This window comes from Rhinoraja longicauda, chromosome 16, assembly GCF_053455715.1.
Source record: "Rhinoraja longicauda isolate Sanriku21f chromosome 16, sRhiLon1.1, whole genome shotgun sequence".
NCBI lineage: Eukaryota > Metazoa > Chordata > Chondrichthyes > Rajiformes > Arhynchobatidae > Rhinoraja > Rhinoraja longicauda.
This window is the reverse complement of record NC_135968.1, coordinates 18,692,260-18,708,708: the sequence shown is the minus strand read 5'-3', so window position 1 is coordinate 18,708,708 and position 16,449 is coordinate 18,692,260. Positions and strand designations below refer to the sequence as shown.

The following is a 16,449-nucleotide window of genomic DNA, read 5'->3' as shown; positions in this document are numbered from 1 at the left end:
CATATTGTGAACAGGCAGTAAGGGGGCATTTGGAGAACAGCAGGAGGGTGGAGCTGGTGGGAAACACAAGAACCCCTCAAACATACTGTTGGCACAGAACCGCAACTGGTAGAGCAGCTGCCTCACAGTGCTAGAAACCAGATTCAAGCCTGACCTCATTGTTCCTTGACTTGAGAAATCCTTTAAACCTACCACTGGTTTTATTTTTGTGTTTTTCAATCTAGATGAGGGCCTCCACCTGAAACATCGACAGTCCATTTCCCTGCACAGATGCTGCCTGACCCACTGAATCCCACAAGCTGCTCTCCTTTTTCAGCAACAACAACTTTTATCTCATTCAGTATCTTCAGACCAAATTCGTCCTCGTGAATTGCCCTCCGTAGGACTTGAACTCACACCTCCACATTAACAGTCCAGTCTGATGACAGTCTGGGACAGCACAGTGGCGCAGTGGTAAAGTTGCTGCCTTACAATGCCAGAGACCCGGGTTCGATCCTGTCTACGGGTGCTGTCTGTACGGAGTTTGTACGTTCTCCCTGTGACTGCGTGTGTTTTCTGTGAGTGCTACGGTTTCCCGCCATGCTCCAAAGATGTGCAGGTTTGTAGGTTAAATGGCTTCTGTAAATTGTCCATTAGTCTGTAGGATGGAACTAGTACGGGGATTGCTGGTCAGCGTGGACTCGGTGGGCTGAAGGGCCTGTTTCCACTCTAAACTAAAACACTGAAATCCTGGGTTCTAGCTCCCAGAGAGCAGCCATTGGTGAATGGTGGAGTCGACACGATTGGCCAAATGGCCTAAATCTGTTCCCGTTTTGTGAACTAAACTAAACTAAACATTGCCTGTCCATTCCCCCTCCACCGGTGCTGCCTGACCCGCTGAGTTCCTCCAGCACTTTGTGTTTTGCTCAAGTTCCCAGCATTTCCTTGCATCTTCATCATGATATCTTGTCTACTTTGATTTAGGAGGAAATTCGATGAATGATCGTGCGTTTGGAAGCCAGACTTGAGGTCATCCTAACGTTCCTGCCTCCCTCCCACTCTGTGTGGACCAAGCTCAGTGAGTTGGTATCTTTCCTTTAGCCTCCTCGTTTCTGTGATGGAGCAGCATTGCAAGCAAGCACCAGATGAAATTACAGAAAGTGTCTTGAACAAGAATCCCAATCTTCAAATCATCTACGCGACGGCTCAATGCCTCATCTTTATGGAAGTTCCATGCCAAATCTACGTGACAGCTCAATGCCTCATCTCCAACCCGATCAACCTTCTCCCCGAGGCCACACTGAACCAACCCTCGTCCTGAAGAAAGGTCCCGACCCGAAACGTCACCCTATCCACATCCTCCAGGGATGTTGCCTGACCCGCTGAGTTACTCCAACACTTTGTGTCAGCCCTTGTCTGACATGTCTCTTGTCACTGTGTACAACTTGCCCTTATCATGTAATAAAAAGGAACTGTATATGCTGGTTTACACCCAAGGTACACATAAACTGCGGGAGTAACTCAGCGGGTCAGGCGGCATCTCTGGAGAAAATGGATCAGCAACGTTTCGGATCAGGAACCTGCTTCAGACTTATTGTAAGCCGGGGAGGGGGTTTGTTTCCAAATCCCACCCTCCCCCAAACTACAATCAGTCTGAACAAGGGTCCCGACCCAAAACATCGCCCAGACATTTTCTGCAGAGATGCTGCCTGACCCGCTGAGTTACTCCAGCAGTTTGTGTCTACCTTTGACCGTGTCATATGCTGTACAAGCCAACCTCCTCCAACATCTCTCCAAGTGCGTCCAAATCGGGGGACTCCAGCCTCTCTTGCCTCATCCATCCAGGGAAGTACTTAGGGGTGGTTTCCTTGTTGTCTTCTGCTGGTGTCCTCCAAAGAGCCTTGGTCTCCCCGCTACCTGTGATCTACACCACTTTCTCCAGCAGCATCGATCAAAGACTCGCTTTCCCCAGGTGATCGCCAAGCTCTCCTCACCACCATCCCGCACTACCTCAGGAGTGGTTGATTCGGCCCATCGAGTCAACTCTGCCATTCACTCGTGGCCGATCTATCTTTCCCTCTCAACCCTATTATGCTGCCTTCTCCCCATAACCTTTGACAACCTTACTAATCAAGAACCTGTCAATCTCCACTTTTAAAGTACCCAATGACTTGGCCCCCACTGCCGTCTGTGCCAATGAATTCCATTGATTCACCACCCCCTGACTAAAGAAATCCCTCATAGACAATAGACAATAGGTGCAGGAGGAGGCCATTCAGCCCTTCGAGCCAGCACCGCCATTCAGTGTGATCATGGCTGATCATTCTCTTCTTTCTAAAGGTACGTCCTTTTATTCTGAGGCTGTGGCCTTGGTCCTAGACTCTCCCACTAGTGGAAACATTCTCTCCGCATCTACTCTATCCAGGCCTTTCACTATTCGGTAAGTTTCAATGAGGTTCCCCCCATATTCTTCTAAACTCCAGCGAGTACAGGCCCAGTGCTGTCAAAGATGTGTTCCTCGTGTTTGCTTGTCACTTCACCCTGGTGAAGATGTGATGCCCACAATAAAAACAATGTAAGGACTACAGACATGGATATCATTCCCCAGACCCTTAGAAAAACAGCATTGGCACCCATTCAACCCTCAGTGCACCAACACAGAAGTATTTACCAGAATGCTGCCTAGATTAGAGGGTATTAGCTAAGGAGGGGATAGTCAAACTTGGATTGTTTTCTCCGAAACGGCGGAGGTTGAGAGGAGATCTGTCAGAAGTATATATAAAATTATGAGAGGCATAGATAGGGTAGACAGTCAGAACCTTTTGTCCCCAGGGTGCAAATATCAAAGAGGGCATAGGTTTCAGGTGAGAGGGGCAAGGTTTAAAGGAGACTAGACCAAGTGGACCCGTTGGGCACAAACCACTCCTGCATTGGTGAAGCACCCTCTCCTCTCCCACTCCCTCACCCCCTTCCCCGCGCCCCCTCTTCCACCTCCCCCTCTTCCTCCTCCTCTCCCTCCCTCCCCCCTCCCTCCTCTCTCCTCCCCCTCCCCCCAGGGTTGCCTCTCCTGCATTGGTGCAGCATCCTCTCCTCCCCTGTCCCCCCCTCCTCCCCTCCCTCCCCTCCTCCACCTCCCACCCTTCCCTCCCCTCCTCCATGCTATCGTGTCCCTCCCCTCCTCCACGCTATCATGTCACGCTATCATGTACCGTTTTGGCTGTAGTTCGAGAACAAGCGAACAAACGAGAGTTTTAGTATATAGATGTGAAAGTTTTTTTTACACTTGGAAAGTACTGCCTGGTGTGCTGGTGGAGGCAGACACAATAAGGGCATTTAAGAGGTTCTTAGATAGGCACATGGATATGTAGGAAATGGAGGGATATGGAGCACATGCAGGCAGAGGAGATTAATTTAACAGACTCATGTTTGACACAAACATTGTGGGCTGAAGGGCCTGTTCCTGTACTGTGCTGTTTTTAGTTCTAACACCAATGCTATAATTGCTTGTCTCTTTTGCACACCCGGTTACGATTCATTGCTGTCCAACACAAACGCCTTCGCTCAGCTTTTTGTCTCTCGCGCTGTGAGGCAGCAGCACTACCACTGGGCCACTAATTCTAAAAGTGATGCAGGTTAAAATTAAACTAAACAATGGTGATGTTTAAGAGGCTTTTAGACAGATGCATGAACAGCACAATCGTGGTCAGTACAAACATGATGGGCTGAAGGGCCTGTTTGTGTTCTACGTAACCCTAATTCTGACCCCTTCACTTGTCTCATTTTGTTTACACTTATTCATCATTTCTGGGCCAGTCTTGAAAGGCCTGGCCTGTGCATTCTGCTACACCCCAAACTAAACCTCGCTGCCTCTCTCTTCCCCTTATGACTCTCCTGTGATATTGAAACCTACCTCTTTGAATGCCCTGCCACTTTCTTTTGTGGTCTGATAAACAATCGCGTGAGGAACTTTGGGAGGTTTGACACGTTAAAGTACTTCGCCTGAACGGGACCCGAAACGTCACCCATTCCTTCTCTCCAGAGATGCTGCTCATCCCGCTGAGTTACTCCAGCATTTTTTTGTCTCTCTTGTGGCTGAACAGTATGTGTTGTTTAAAATGAAGCTTATGACAAATAAAATAGTAAATAAACAGCACTTTTGTTTGGATATTTCACATGCTTTTTCTTTTCTTAAGTTTAATTGTTCTGCTAATTGTGTCACCATGTTGGTGTGGTTATTGCTTGTAGGTTCACCAGGCTGCTTCCATCTTTTCTTTAAATCAAAAATATTTATTCAAATATTAAGATAATATATACAATACAATAAAACCAAAACAGAACCCACCACCAGAATACTATACAGACAAATATATCAATTGAAACTATTATATAATTATATTACAATCCCCATCCAGGATACATCCAATCCCCCGCGGTGCCCAGCGGTCCCGGAAATCCTCCAGGGTGCCCGTGGACAGCTTGCAGTCCCTCTCCAACACCACCCGGGCACGGATGTAACCCCGGGAAAGGGGTAGGCAGCTGGCTCGGGCAGAACCCTCTTCCGCCTGGTGCCGTGAGTCGCAGATGGCCAGTTTGGCCAGGCCCAGGAGCAACCCAACCAGGACATCCTCGGCCCTACCCTCTCCCCTACGCACAGGGTGTCCAAAGATGAGGATGATGGGTGAAAAGAGCAGCCAAAAGGCAAGGAGCAGCCCCATTAGATATTGGAACAGGGGCTACAACCTCACACACTCCATGTATACGTGGTACACAGACTCTTCCAACCTGCAAAAGTGGCAGGCGGCTGGCGAGTCTGTGAACCGCGCGAGGAACAGGTTACAGGGGACTCCTCGGTGCAGTACCCTCCACCCCAGGTCCCCGATGGAGAGGGGCAGAATCCCTGCGTAGAGGGACCCCCCACCGCGGGGCCCCCTCGCGACCGGACGGCAACACTGACCGCCACTTAGTGTCCGGACAGTGGACCAGGGCGAGAAAGTGCAGGGTGTGGTGGAGGAGCCCGTACAGGACACGCCTCCCTGCGTCTCGGAGGGAGATGAAGGGTGTCGAGGAAATGAGTCTCATGTTATGTGGGACCTAGGCTGCTTCCATCGGTGGTGGTTCGGCTGTGCAAGGGGTTTTGTGTAGACCAGCCCTTTATTCTTCAACGCTTCACAGCTCCGGCGACCCAGATTCAATCCTGTTCTCCTTATGACCACTTGGGGTTCCTCTCGCATCCCACAAGAAGTGTGGGTTTGTAGAGTGATTTGACCGCTGAAGATAAATCCACCAACTGCGCGTCTTTGAGATGTGCAAGGAAACAGAATACCTCGAGGAAACCCACACGGTCACTAGGGGAGCGTGTATCTGTCGGATAGAACTAGTGTATGGGGGTGATTGCTGGTCGGCATGAGCTTGGAGGGCCGAAGGGCCTGTTTTCACGCTGTATCTCTAAAACAAAAAATCTAAAAGTGCCGACCGGGGAAACAGTAAGTTGCACTAACATGGGGCCCACCCACTTGTTCTTGTAGAAACGTGGTCTGTAGTTTCTCCTTGATGAACACTTTTTTGAGTTTGATATTGTGGAGGTTTTAAGAGGATGGCACAGTGGCACAACTGGTAGAACTACTCTCACAGCGCAAGAGACCCAGATTCTTTTAAAGTGAAGGAAATGCCTAATGGGAGCAAAACTGAGGGGGCCTCAGCCATTTTCTTGTTAAATCAAGGAAACAACCTCTAGTGCATTTAGTAACTCATTGCATCATTTTACACTTACTTTTGTTTTCTCCAAAAACAAGCTTTATTCTGAATAAAAAATATTTACAAAACAAATAATTGTGCAAAGCTCTTTAACGTTTATACATTCGTTAGTATTACTCAGTTTACATCTAGCTTTAAACAAAACACACTTGCCACTTGTGTAACCCCCCCACCCCCAGGGTGATCTCTCTTCCCTCCTTTGATGGGTGCCTCCACAAATGCAGTGTCCAGCAGTGGAAGGACCCTAGACTATGGTCCTGTCCTACAGAGCCCTGGAATTGTCTGCACCAAACTTCAGTGAGTCCCTCAGCATGTACTCCTTCAGTTTGGAATGGACCAGTCAGCAACAGTCTAACAGTGCCAGAGAGCCGGGTTCGATCTTGTCTGCAGGTGTGCTTATACGTTCTCCCTGTGACGGAATAGGTTTTTTCCTGAGTTGCTGCCTTACAGCACCCAAGACCCGGGTTCGATCCAGACTACGAGTGCTGTGTGTAAGCTCATACGTTCTTCCTGTGACCACGTGTGTTTCCTCTCACAGTCCAAAGACGTACAGGTTAGTAGGTTAATTGGCTTTGGGAAAATTGTAAATTATCCACAGTACGTGGTGATCATTGGTCGCCGTGGACTCGGTGGACTGAAGGACCTGTTTGGTCTCTAAAATCTAACATTAGCTGTGAAATTATTCCAAATGTTACTTTAAAATAAAAATGGGTATAAGGACCTGTAAGTTAAAGCACTTAAAAAAAAACACTTTGCCTCCGGTATGAGAAACTCTCCGTGGATAGTGTGTAAGAAGGAACTGCAGATGCTGGTTTAAACCGAAGATAGGCACAAAAAGCTGGAGTAACTCAGTGGGACAGGCAGCATCTCTGGAGAGAAGGAATGGGTGACGTTTTGGGTTGAGACCCTTTTTCAGACTGGTTCGGGATAAGGGAAACACGAGATATAAACGGTGATGTGGAGAGATAAAGAACAATGAATGAAAGATATACAAAAAAGTAACAATGATAAAGGAAACAGGCCATTGTAACCTGTTTGTAGGGTGAAAATGAGAAGCTAGTGCGACTTGGGTTGGGGAGGGATAGAGAGGGAATGCTGGGGTATCTGAAGTGAGAGAAATCAATATTCATACCTCTGGGCTTCTTCTTTCGTATGTCAACTACACCAATCAAAAGTGGCAATTGGTGCTTCAGAGTACCGTAGTTGACGCTTTGCTGCAAATGTTGCCAGTTCTGGAGAACTACCCAGGATGGACGAGGAGGACATAAAGCAGCTACCACCCCACCTCTGGGCTGTAAGCTGCCCAAGCGAAATGAGATTCTGTTCCTCCAATTTGCGTTTAGCCTCACTCTGACAATGGAGGAGACTGAGGACAGAAAGGTCTGTGTACGAATGGGAAGGAGAATTGAACTGTCCAGCAACCGGGAGATCAGGTTGGTTCACGCGGGCTGAGCGAAGGTGTTCCGCGAAACGATCACCCAGTCTGCATTTGGTCTCGCCGATGTATAAGAGTCCTGAACAACCGATACAGTAGATGAGGATGGAGGAGGTGCAAGTGAACCTCTGCCCAACCTGAAAGGATTGTCGGGGTCCCTGGACAGAGTCGAGGGAGGAGGTATAGCGACAGGTGTTGAATCTTCTGCGGTTGCAGGGGAAGGTGTGTGGGGAGGGGGTGGTTTGGGTGGGAAGGGATGAGTTAACCAGGGAGTTGCGGAGGGAACGGTCACTGTGGAAGGCGGAAATGGGTACAGATGGGAAAATGTGGCTAGTGGTGGGATCCCGTTCGAGGTGGCAGAAACTTTGGAGGATTATGTGTAGCATGCAATGGATGATGGGGTGGAAGGTAAGGACTAGAGGGACTCTGTCTCTGTTGTGACTAGGGGGAGGGTGAGCAAGGGCGGAGCTGCGGGGTACCGAGGAGACATGAGTGAGGGCCTCATCTATGATGGGAGAGGGGAACCCCCGTTCCCTAAAGAATGAGGACATCTCAGATGTTCTACTATGGAACACCTCATCATGGGCGCAGATGGAGGAATTGGGAGTAGGGAATAGTCTTTTCAGGAAGCAGGGTGGGAAGAAGTGTAGTCGAGATAGTTGTGGGAGTCAGTGGGTTTGTAATAGACGCCAGTCAATAGTCTTATTTCTTGTGATGAAGACTGTGAGATCAAGAAAGGGGAGGGGGACTGTGATCAGCTCCACGTGAAACTATTCGGAGGAAATTCCAGTCTATTTGAAGGGGATCACGAGTTCTTGCAGAATGCCTGCAATTTGGCTTTAATTGCTCTTAGCTGATCAGCTGATAACGGGTATGTTGGGAAAGCAGAGGAAGATTCAGAGAGTAGTGCTGTAACTGATTCATTTTCTTGTTAAAGGAAGCTTTAACAAGAGTCAAGTCTTTAATTATACTGGCAACAGAACAATTACATTCTCACACACCCCAGCATATCAGGCCCCTTAATACACAAATAAAAATACAATAATCATTAAATTAAAAAAAATCTGTGATATTAGGTAACCATAAAAGTGCAAAACCCAATTCTAAAGATCATAAATGCAGCGTCAGTGCCGTTCAGTGTTACAATGTTCATAAGTCACAGGAGCAGAATTGGGCCACCCAGCTCATTGAGTTTACTCCGCCATTCAATCATGGCTGATCCTCCCTCAATCCCATTCTCCTGCCGTCTCCCCGTAATCCTTTGACACCCTTACTAATCAAGAATCCCCATAACCGTTGACGCCCTTACCAACAATAGCCGATGGTTGCTGAGAAGCTGCTGCCCTTGACTCTGTGTCGTGCCCTCTTCTCACTGCTACCGTCTGGCAGGGGGTACAGAGGTCCCACACCACCATGTTCAAGAACAGCTACTCTGACCACCATCAGGTCTTGAATCAGCCTACATGACTCGAATACGACCTCGGCAACAGGACTCTACAGACCACCTCTTGCACCGCCATGTATTTGCTTTCTTTTCAATTATGTTCCTGCACTTATGTCTTGTTTTTTTTTGTTGCCCTATTTTAAAATTTGTGTAATTTATGTATAATTTGTTTTTGTGTTGTCTGTGCCTGTCCGTGTCAATGCGCCAGTGAAGCTGCTGCAAGTAACATTTACATTTACCTGTACCTCACTGTACTTGTGCAGATGACAATAAACTCAACTTAATCGTTATTCCAACTATTGCAAGGATAATATATTTTTATTAACATTGAAAGCATTGATCTCAACACGGACAGTAACATCACCAAACCGTTTATTTGGAGACTAATTAAATGTCTGATTTGTACAGTTGCATAAATATTTAACACTTGCATTAAATCATGCACACAAGTAGTAACACTGATTGTGCAAGGGCCAGGTGAATTGGCACAGAGGTGAATGCATCTCTTTCCTACACAGAGAATCAGAGACAGACATGGAGTCAGCACCTAAAGGATGGAAATGTAGGAGATGCTGGAATTAGTGTTTGGAATCAGGGTCAAAGATTGCTCCTTAAGTGGCAATCAGATTGGGGCTTTCTTGTAAAGTTTGGGTTTATGTCACCTGTGCTGAGGTACAGTGTAAAGTTTGTTTTGCATTCTATCCAAACAGATAACACTATACATAAATACAATCAAGTCAAACTCAAGTACAATAGATAAATACAATCAATTCAAACTCAAGTACTCTATCCATTATAAAAGACACAAAGTGCTGGAGTAACTCAGCGGTTCAGGCAGCATCTCTGGAGAAAATGAATAGGTGATGTTTCAGGGTTGTGGTTTTTTGGGGGGGGGGGGGGGGGGGAGGGAGGAGGGGCAGGACAAAGATTTCTTTTCCCCTCCTTTCTTTCAGTTTCACTGCCCCTCCCCTCTACAACCAGTCTGAAGAAGGTTCCCGACTCAAAGTGTCATCTATAAATGATCCCCGGAGATGCTGTCTCACCCGCTGAGTTACTCCAGTACGTTGTGTATTCTTTTGTAAATCAGCATCTACTGTTCCTTGGTCCTACTCTACCTATTGTACTTGAGTTTGAATTGATTGTATTTATGTATGGTATTATCTGATCAGTTTTGATAGCATGCAAAACAAAGCTTTTTGCTGTACCTCGGTACATGCGACAATAGTAAACCTCAACCTGAAACCTCTCCCATGAAAAGCAACCATTGTTGTGCTGTATATGCTCAGAAATCTACCATTCTGCATGCACCATCTGTGGTTAACCCCACCCAGTCTGACTCACACAATGGGGAGGGGATATCAAGCACATATCAGGAGTTGTTCAAGATCACCCCATCATGTCTGGGGATGTCAAGCCAAAGCTCCCTCATGCTTCGGCAACTCCCTGGTTAGCAAAAACAGGTTACTGGAGACTTAACCAGGTTACTAGAGACATAACCAGCCCGAGCAATGGTGGAATCTGCTTTAACCAAGGCCACTCATTTCTGCGGTCCGATGATCCATTTCCCAAACCTTGTGCACTTAAATAGTGATTAAAAAACAAATCTCAGAACTGGAAAGACTGACATAAAAGGAGGCAAGGCAGAAACACAAGTGACTGCAGGTGCTGACATCTGGAGCAAAAAAAAAGAACAAAGTGCTGGATTAACTCAGCTGGTGAAGCAGCATCTGGGGAGAGAAATGGGCAGGCGATGTTTCGGATGGATCAGATTCTGATTGGAGTCTGAGGAAGGGACCCGATCCAAAACGTTGTCTGTCCATTCCCCCGGGAGATGCTGCCCGGCCTGCAGAGTAAATCCAGCATTTCGTGTAATGCTCCTGATCTGAAAAGTCACCTGTCTACTTCTCCCCACAGATGCTGCCTGGCCCACTGAGTTCATCCAGTAGTTTGATCTTTTGATAAAAGATTGGAAATCCCTCTTGGAGAGACCAGGAACAACTTCAACTCTGTACACAAACTTGTGGACGTGAGAGGTTGCAAGTATCTCGTCTTAGTGACAGGGCAGTTTCAGATGAGTTTATAAACCATTTTTAAAATCAACAGTGTCTCATATCATTCCCCTCTCCCACAAGCCCAGGAAGTGCAGTTAGGGCTCTAATTAGTCAGACAATTTTTATCCATGCAATTGTTAGTATGAGATGGTCCCGGCCCTGTGATGCTGTTGGTTGTTCTTACTCAACGAGTTTGGCATTTTTCCAACCAGTGGCCATTGCAAAGAGCTTATCACCAGAGTACAGCGGGTACAAATGCAGTCAAGGAAGGAAATCAGCATTTAAATAATTTCACAGTAGTCAAGGTATGAACGTACAGCCATGGTGGGATTGGACTGGTGTTCTCACTAAGTTCTTCCTGCTCCGGCAACTGGACAGTCTACATCATGCCAGATGGTTCTCAATGTCACCTCTCCTGTGATCGACAGCAGAGCGAGGGTATTCAAAATGTGCCTGCTGCCAGCACATAGCAAAGGAACGGGCAGTGGTGTGGTCCAGGCGAGATCTCTGGAGACTGGGTCAGGCGTCAAACGTCGTGGTCTTGCCTTATCCCCACGTCGATACAATCTCAGCGAAAGCGCATCAACAAGTGTGACGAAGGGTCCCGACACGAAACGTCACGCGTCGTTTTTCTCCAGATGCTGCCTGACCCACTGAGTTACTCCAGCACTTTGTGTCTGTCTTTGGCATCAACCAGCATTTGCTTTTCTTTGTTACGACTAGATAACAGGGTTGAGAAAGATCACTTTTCTTCTTTGGAAGATGATTCGGGTGATTTCATTCCGTTGGTCAGCTTACAAACACAACGCGCCGTCACAATGTCCACTGAAGGCGAGGCAACCACACAGCCCAGGAGGCCATTCGACCCATCGAGTCCATGTTGATGAGCGATCTAATTCCACTTGCCCGTAGCGTGCTCGGTCACGGTGTTTCTGGTTGTGGTTTAAGCATCAGGCTGGGGTGTGTGGGGATTGCTGTCTCTTGCGCTCAATGAGTTTCAGACCCCTCCGATTGCTGGCTGAACATGTTTCCCTGCCAGTCTTTCCACAATGTCACATCTGTGCCCACCAAAGGTAGGGAGGGAGTTAGGCACATGGGTTTCAGTCCATGGGGAGGGAAGAACCACCAACTTGCACATCTGGGCAACATTGACTCCCCTCTTTGCACATCTGGAAAACGGCATTGGCCCCCACCCTCACATCTGGGCGATGGTGACAGCCCCACCCTCACATCTGGGCGATGGCGACTGCCCCCTCACACCTCGGCGATGGTGACTGCACCACCCTCACATCTGGGCGATGGTGACTGCCCTACCCCTCACATCTGGATGGTGGGCCTCTTGGTGGTGTTGCCCGTGACTGGTCAGCAGCAGGCCATGGGCCCTGGGACCCTCAGCAGGCCCCCTCCGCTGCCGCCGCCTTCTTCTCCCGTGGCGGGGTGGGCGGGGGGAAGACCAGGGTCCCGGGCGGCTGGCAGCCCTCGGGCCCCCAGGCCCCCTCCGCCCGCTCCAACGCCTGGGTCAGGAGGGGCCGCAGGAGGCCGAGGGTGAGGGTGTCTCCGGAGCCGGGGTAGGAGTAGGGGCCGGACTGGGGCTCGGGAGGAGGCAGGGAGGCCAGCAGGGCCTGGAGGAGGGCGGGGGCAGTGGCGTCGGGGGGCAGGAGGCCGCAGATGTCTGGCAGGAAGGAGTCGAGCTCCCGGCCTTGGCACAGCTGGGACAGGAGGGTTGCGAAGAGTTCCTTGCGGAGCAGGGGCCCATGGGCCTGGAAGCGCCGGCAGGCCTCGAGGGCCCGGCCCCACAGGCCATGCTCCAGCAGTAGCCTCACTGCCTGCAGCACCGCCTTGGGCCTCTGGCTGCACAGCAGCAGCTCCACAGCCGTCTGGGCCGAGCGGCTGGCCTCGGGCAGGGCGGACAGGGCCCGCTTGTAGAGCGGTCGGCCGTGGTAGGAGGCCAGGCCCTGGGCCTGCTCCAGGAAGGCGGGCAGCCAGGCGGGGCGGAAGCGGTACATCAGACCACAGGCCAGCTCAAAGGCCGCGGGGTGCTCGGGCGAGGCCGGGGGGCTGAGCAGGGCCTTCCACTGTTCGGCTGTGGCGGTGGCAGTGACCGAGGCCCCAGGCCTGCCCTCCACCGCGGGTCTCAGCTGCAGGGCTTGGCTGAGGGCCCGCCAGGTCTCGGCAGGGTAGGAGGCAGTGAGGGAGCGCAGGTTGAGCATGGCCCAGCGGTCGGGTGGGAGTAGTAGCAGCCTGGACACCTCCTGCCCCGCAATCTCCTCCACCCAAGCCGAGGCCTGGGGCTCGCTCGACCTCGACAGGTGCCGTTTGGCTTCCTCCAGCCCGGCGTAGTTCTCCACTTCCCTGGACAAGCAGCGTTGGAGCTTGGCCTGGGTATCAGGCCCAAGCCCAGGGACAGAGACAGAGCCAGACGCGGAGTCAACCCCACAGCCAGGCACAGCCCTGATGCCTTCTGTGACGTCCAGCTGGCCCCTCAGGACACAGCAGAGGATGGCAGGGGCCCGGAAGGCAGCTTCGCTCTTCAGCCTCTCCACTGTCAGCCGGCTGCGACTCAGGCTCCGCTTCTGGTAATAGTCGCAGGCCTCCTCCAGCACCAGGTTCTCCAGGTAGTCGCTGTCTTTCTGGCCATGCCCATTCTCCGAGACCGACCCCGAACACAGGCCGTAGAGGCCGTTTTCTGTCAGCACTTGCAGCTCGCCCGTGTCCCGGCAGCTCAACAGGGCCAAGGGTGCAGATTCCAGGGGCGTCTCAGTGGCTCTGCCTGTCTGCATGTCCAGCAGGTGCACTGTCCGGCCCACGGCGCAGGCCAGGGTTGTACCGCTCAGCCGCAGCAGTATCGAGGCCTTGGCCGGCGGCTTCTGCCTCAGCCGACCGAGGAGGCGCACCGTCCCATTGCTCCGTACGAGGCTGAGTTCACCGCCGCCGCCAGCCACCAGCAGCCCGGCCGGACTCGCACTGACCGCCCGGAGGTCCAGTGCCGGCAAGCCGGGGAGCAAACCTGCGGCTCCAGCCACCAGCTTCTTGAAGTTGGTGTCGGCGGGGAGCAGGCGCTTGGTGAAGAGGGCCCCCTGGCCCAGGCTGGTCATGGTCCAGCTGTCCTCCTGCGGGTTCCACACCAGGATGAACTTGTCCAGGTTACTCGTGTGGCCGGGGCCCTGGTCGCCATAGGAACCGTCGCTGGGTGCGTCGTCGTTGCAAATATAATCCCAGGAGCCTTGTTTGCGGCCAGGACAGTCCCAAGGGCCTGGTCTTTTATCGGTTCCATTGTCGGAGACGAGGATGTCTTCAGAACCGCTGTCAGGAACGGTGTCGTTGCGAGGACGGTTGCCATGGATGGAACCGTTGCAATGGCCATCGATCAGGCGGTTGTCAGGAGAGTTGCCGGGGATGAGGCCGTTGCTAGGAGGGTTGCCGGGGCCGTTGCTAGGAGAGTTGCCGGGGCCGTTGCTAGGAGAGCTGCCGGGGATGAGGCCGTTGCTAGGAGGGTTGCCGGCGCCGTTGGCAGGCCCGTCGCTCAGGCCGTTGCCGGGCGCGCTGGCGGGCAGCAGGTAGACGGCGCCTCCGGCCGCCAGCAGCCGGCAGTCGGGGCAGTTGTTGAGGAGGAGCCGAGCGGCGGGCAGCTCCAGGCCGGGCCCCAGGCGGCGGTTGCAGACGCAGCGCTGACGGGCCGCCCCGCACCGCCTCTCCTCGCACCAGGTGAGGGCGCGTCCGTCCCAGGCGGCGGCCAGCAGGCGGGCCCGCGGCCCGGGGCTCAGCTCCACCTCCCGCTGCAGCCTCCAGCCGCCGCCCGCCGGCGCCCACAGCTCGGCGTGGCCCTGCTGCGTGAGGAGGAGGGTGGGCGGCGGCCCCGGGGCCTGCTCCTGGTCCCGGTCCGGCCTCTCCGGCAGCTCCAGCACCTCCAGCAGGTGCTGGTCCAGTGCCAGGCGCCTGTCGAGCGGCGGCAGCGGCGGGGCCGAGGTCGGCGGGGGCCCGGGCTCCAGGCCGAGCAGCCGGCGCTCCCGCGGCAGGTAGAGGAAGAGGCGGCCACTGCTGCCGGTGATGTCGCTGGCGGGCGGCCGCAGCCGAGCCCCGGGCAGCAGCAGCAGCTCCCGCCACGGCCCGAGGCCCGAGGGCCGGCAAGACGCCGAGCGCGGCATCGCCCCGCAGCACAGCTACTTCCGCATCGCCTCCGCTCCCAGGTCAGGGGGCGCTTCCCGTCCGCATCAGCCCATCAGTACTGCAACTGCAACAAAACCACACAAACAACAACAAAACAACTACAAATACAACAAAACTACTGCAAATACCAAACTACTGCAACTACAACAAATACAACTACTACTACAATACTACAAATACAACAAAACTACTACAACAAATACAACATTATACAACAAATACAACAAATGTACTGCAAATATCAACTACTGCACCTACAACTACTACAATACTACAAATACAACAACATAACTACTACAACAAATATAACAAAACTACCACAAATACAACAAAACTACAAGTACAACAATACTACGATAATTGGAACAAAACAACTACAATACAACTGCAAAAAATACAACAACTACTACAACCAATGCAACTACCACAAATACAACAAAACTGCAACAACAAACACAACCACTAAACTAGAACAGCAACTACAAAACTACACCAAATACAACAAAACTACAGCAACAAATACATCAACAAAACTACAACAAATCTACAAATACACCTATTACAACAAAACCAAACACAACAAAAGCAACTATAACAATGACTACAACAAAAGACAACGACAAAAACAACAGAAACTACAATAACACAAAAGCAACTACTACAACAGGAACAAAATAACTTGTGTCCCCACTGCTATTATAAATCACACACCCGCTGGATTGCAAGCCACACACAAAGTGACAGAAGCCCACAAAGCTTTAGACTGAGGCAGGGCTTGGAAGAGGAAGCAATTCTTGTTCTGACGCAGGGCCTTGACCCAAATCGTTGACCGTCCCTTCGCCTCCACAGATGCTGCTTATCCTGCTGAGTTCCTCCAGCAACATGCTTGTTGTTTGCAAGCGATATTTTGATCAGTTTCTCTGCCTCTTCACCCCAGCAGTTGTTGCTTTGTCTCTGCTGCCAACTCCGAGTCAGAAGTGAGATGGGTTTGTGTGTATGTGCAGAAGCTGCCAGCAAATAGTGGACTGAGCAGCAGCCAACACAATTCACTCAGGAATGAGGGGAGGCAGCAGAACTCATGACAAAAATCAACTGTGGTTTCTCCCCCTCTATGCAACATTTATTTTTCCACCAGACATGCTGGGATGAGATGCAAATTGCCAACTATGTGCTTTAATTTAATTTCAGTCTCTTACAGCACCACTAGCTTTGAATTATCTGACATGTACACTGCCTTGGAGTACAGTCCATCTAAAAGCAGCCAATTGTTTTGTACTATTTGTAATTTTTGTCCACGCTTTCCCTCTCTTCCTGCTGACATATCTTTTATATTCCTTTTAACAATTGTGCTTCGGACCTTCACTCTTAGATCATAGAACAATACAGACGAGGACTGCACACATTATTCTGAATGCAACTTAACCAAAGTCTTATTGAGCTGCGTGACTTCCTGATTCTTATACTCAATTTCCCGACTGATGAAGGCGAGCGTACCAAATGCTGGTATCAAGCTCCATATTATTAATTCTGAATTCTCAATTGCAATTATGAGTACTTCCGACTTCCAGTCCCAAAATGTATTAAGTTCTATGCCATATCGATAGTATATTTTGAATACT

At 50.8% G+C, this 16,449-nt stretch overlaps 2 protein-coding genes across 8 annotated transcripts in view; one reads left to right on the top strand and one right to left on the bottom strand.

Moving 5' to 3' along the window:
• The window catches only part of prom2 (prominin 2), a 62,633-nt gene extending 58,507 nt beyond the window's left edge, over positions 1-4,126 (top strand). For all 7 annotated transcript variants that reach the window (XM_078413353.1, XM_078413355.1, XM_078413352.1 and 4 more), the window contains one exon: positions 964-4,126. In XM_078413353.1, coding sequence (XP_078269479.1) covers positions 964-982 — 19 coding nt within the window. In that variant the 3' untranslated portion in view covers positions 983-4,126. The remainder of the gene's footprint in view (positions 1-963) is intronic.
• Positions 4,127-8,026: 3,900 nt separating this feature from the next.
• On the bottom strand, positions 8,027-14,863 carry hps6 (HPS6 biogenesis of lysosomal organelles complex 2 subunit 3). Its single transcript, XM_078413351.1, has one exon. The coding sequence runs from the start codon at positions 14,806-14,808 to the stop codon at positions 12,055-12,057; it is 2,754 nt and encodes a 917-aa protein (XP_078269477.1). The 5' UTR covers positions 14,809-14,863; the 3' UTR covers positions 8,027-12,054.
• Between the last annotated feature and the right edge of the window lie 1,586 nt (positions 14,864-16,449).

What these genes read in the sequence shown, in the direction of transcription:
- hps6 (XM_078413351.1), bottom strand. Translation starts at nt 14,808, where the DNA reads ATGCCGCGCTCGGCGTCTTGCCGGCCCTCGGGCCTCGGGCCGTGGCGG.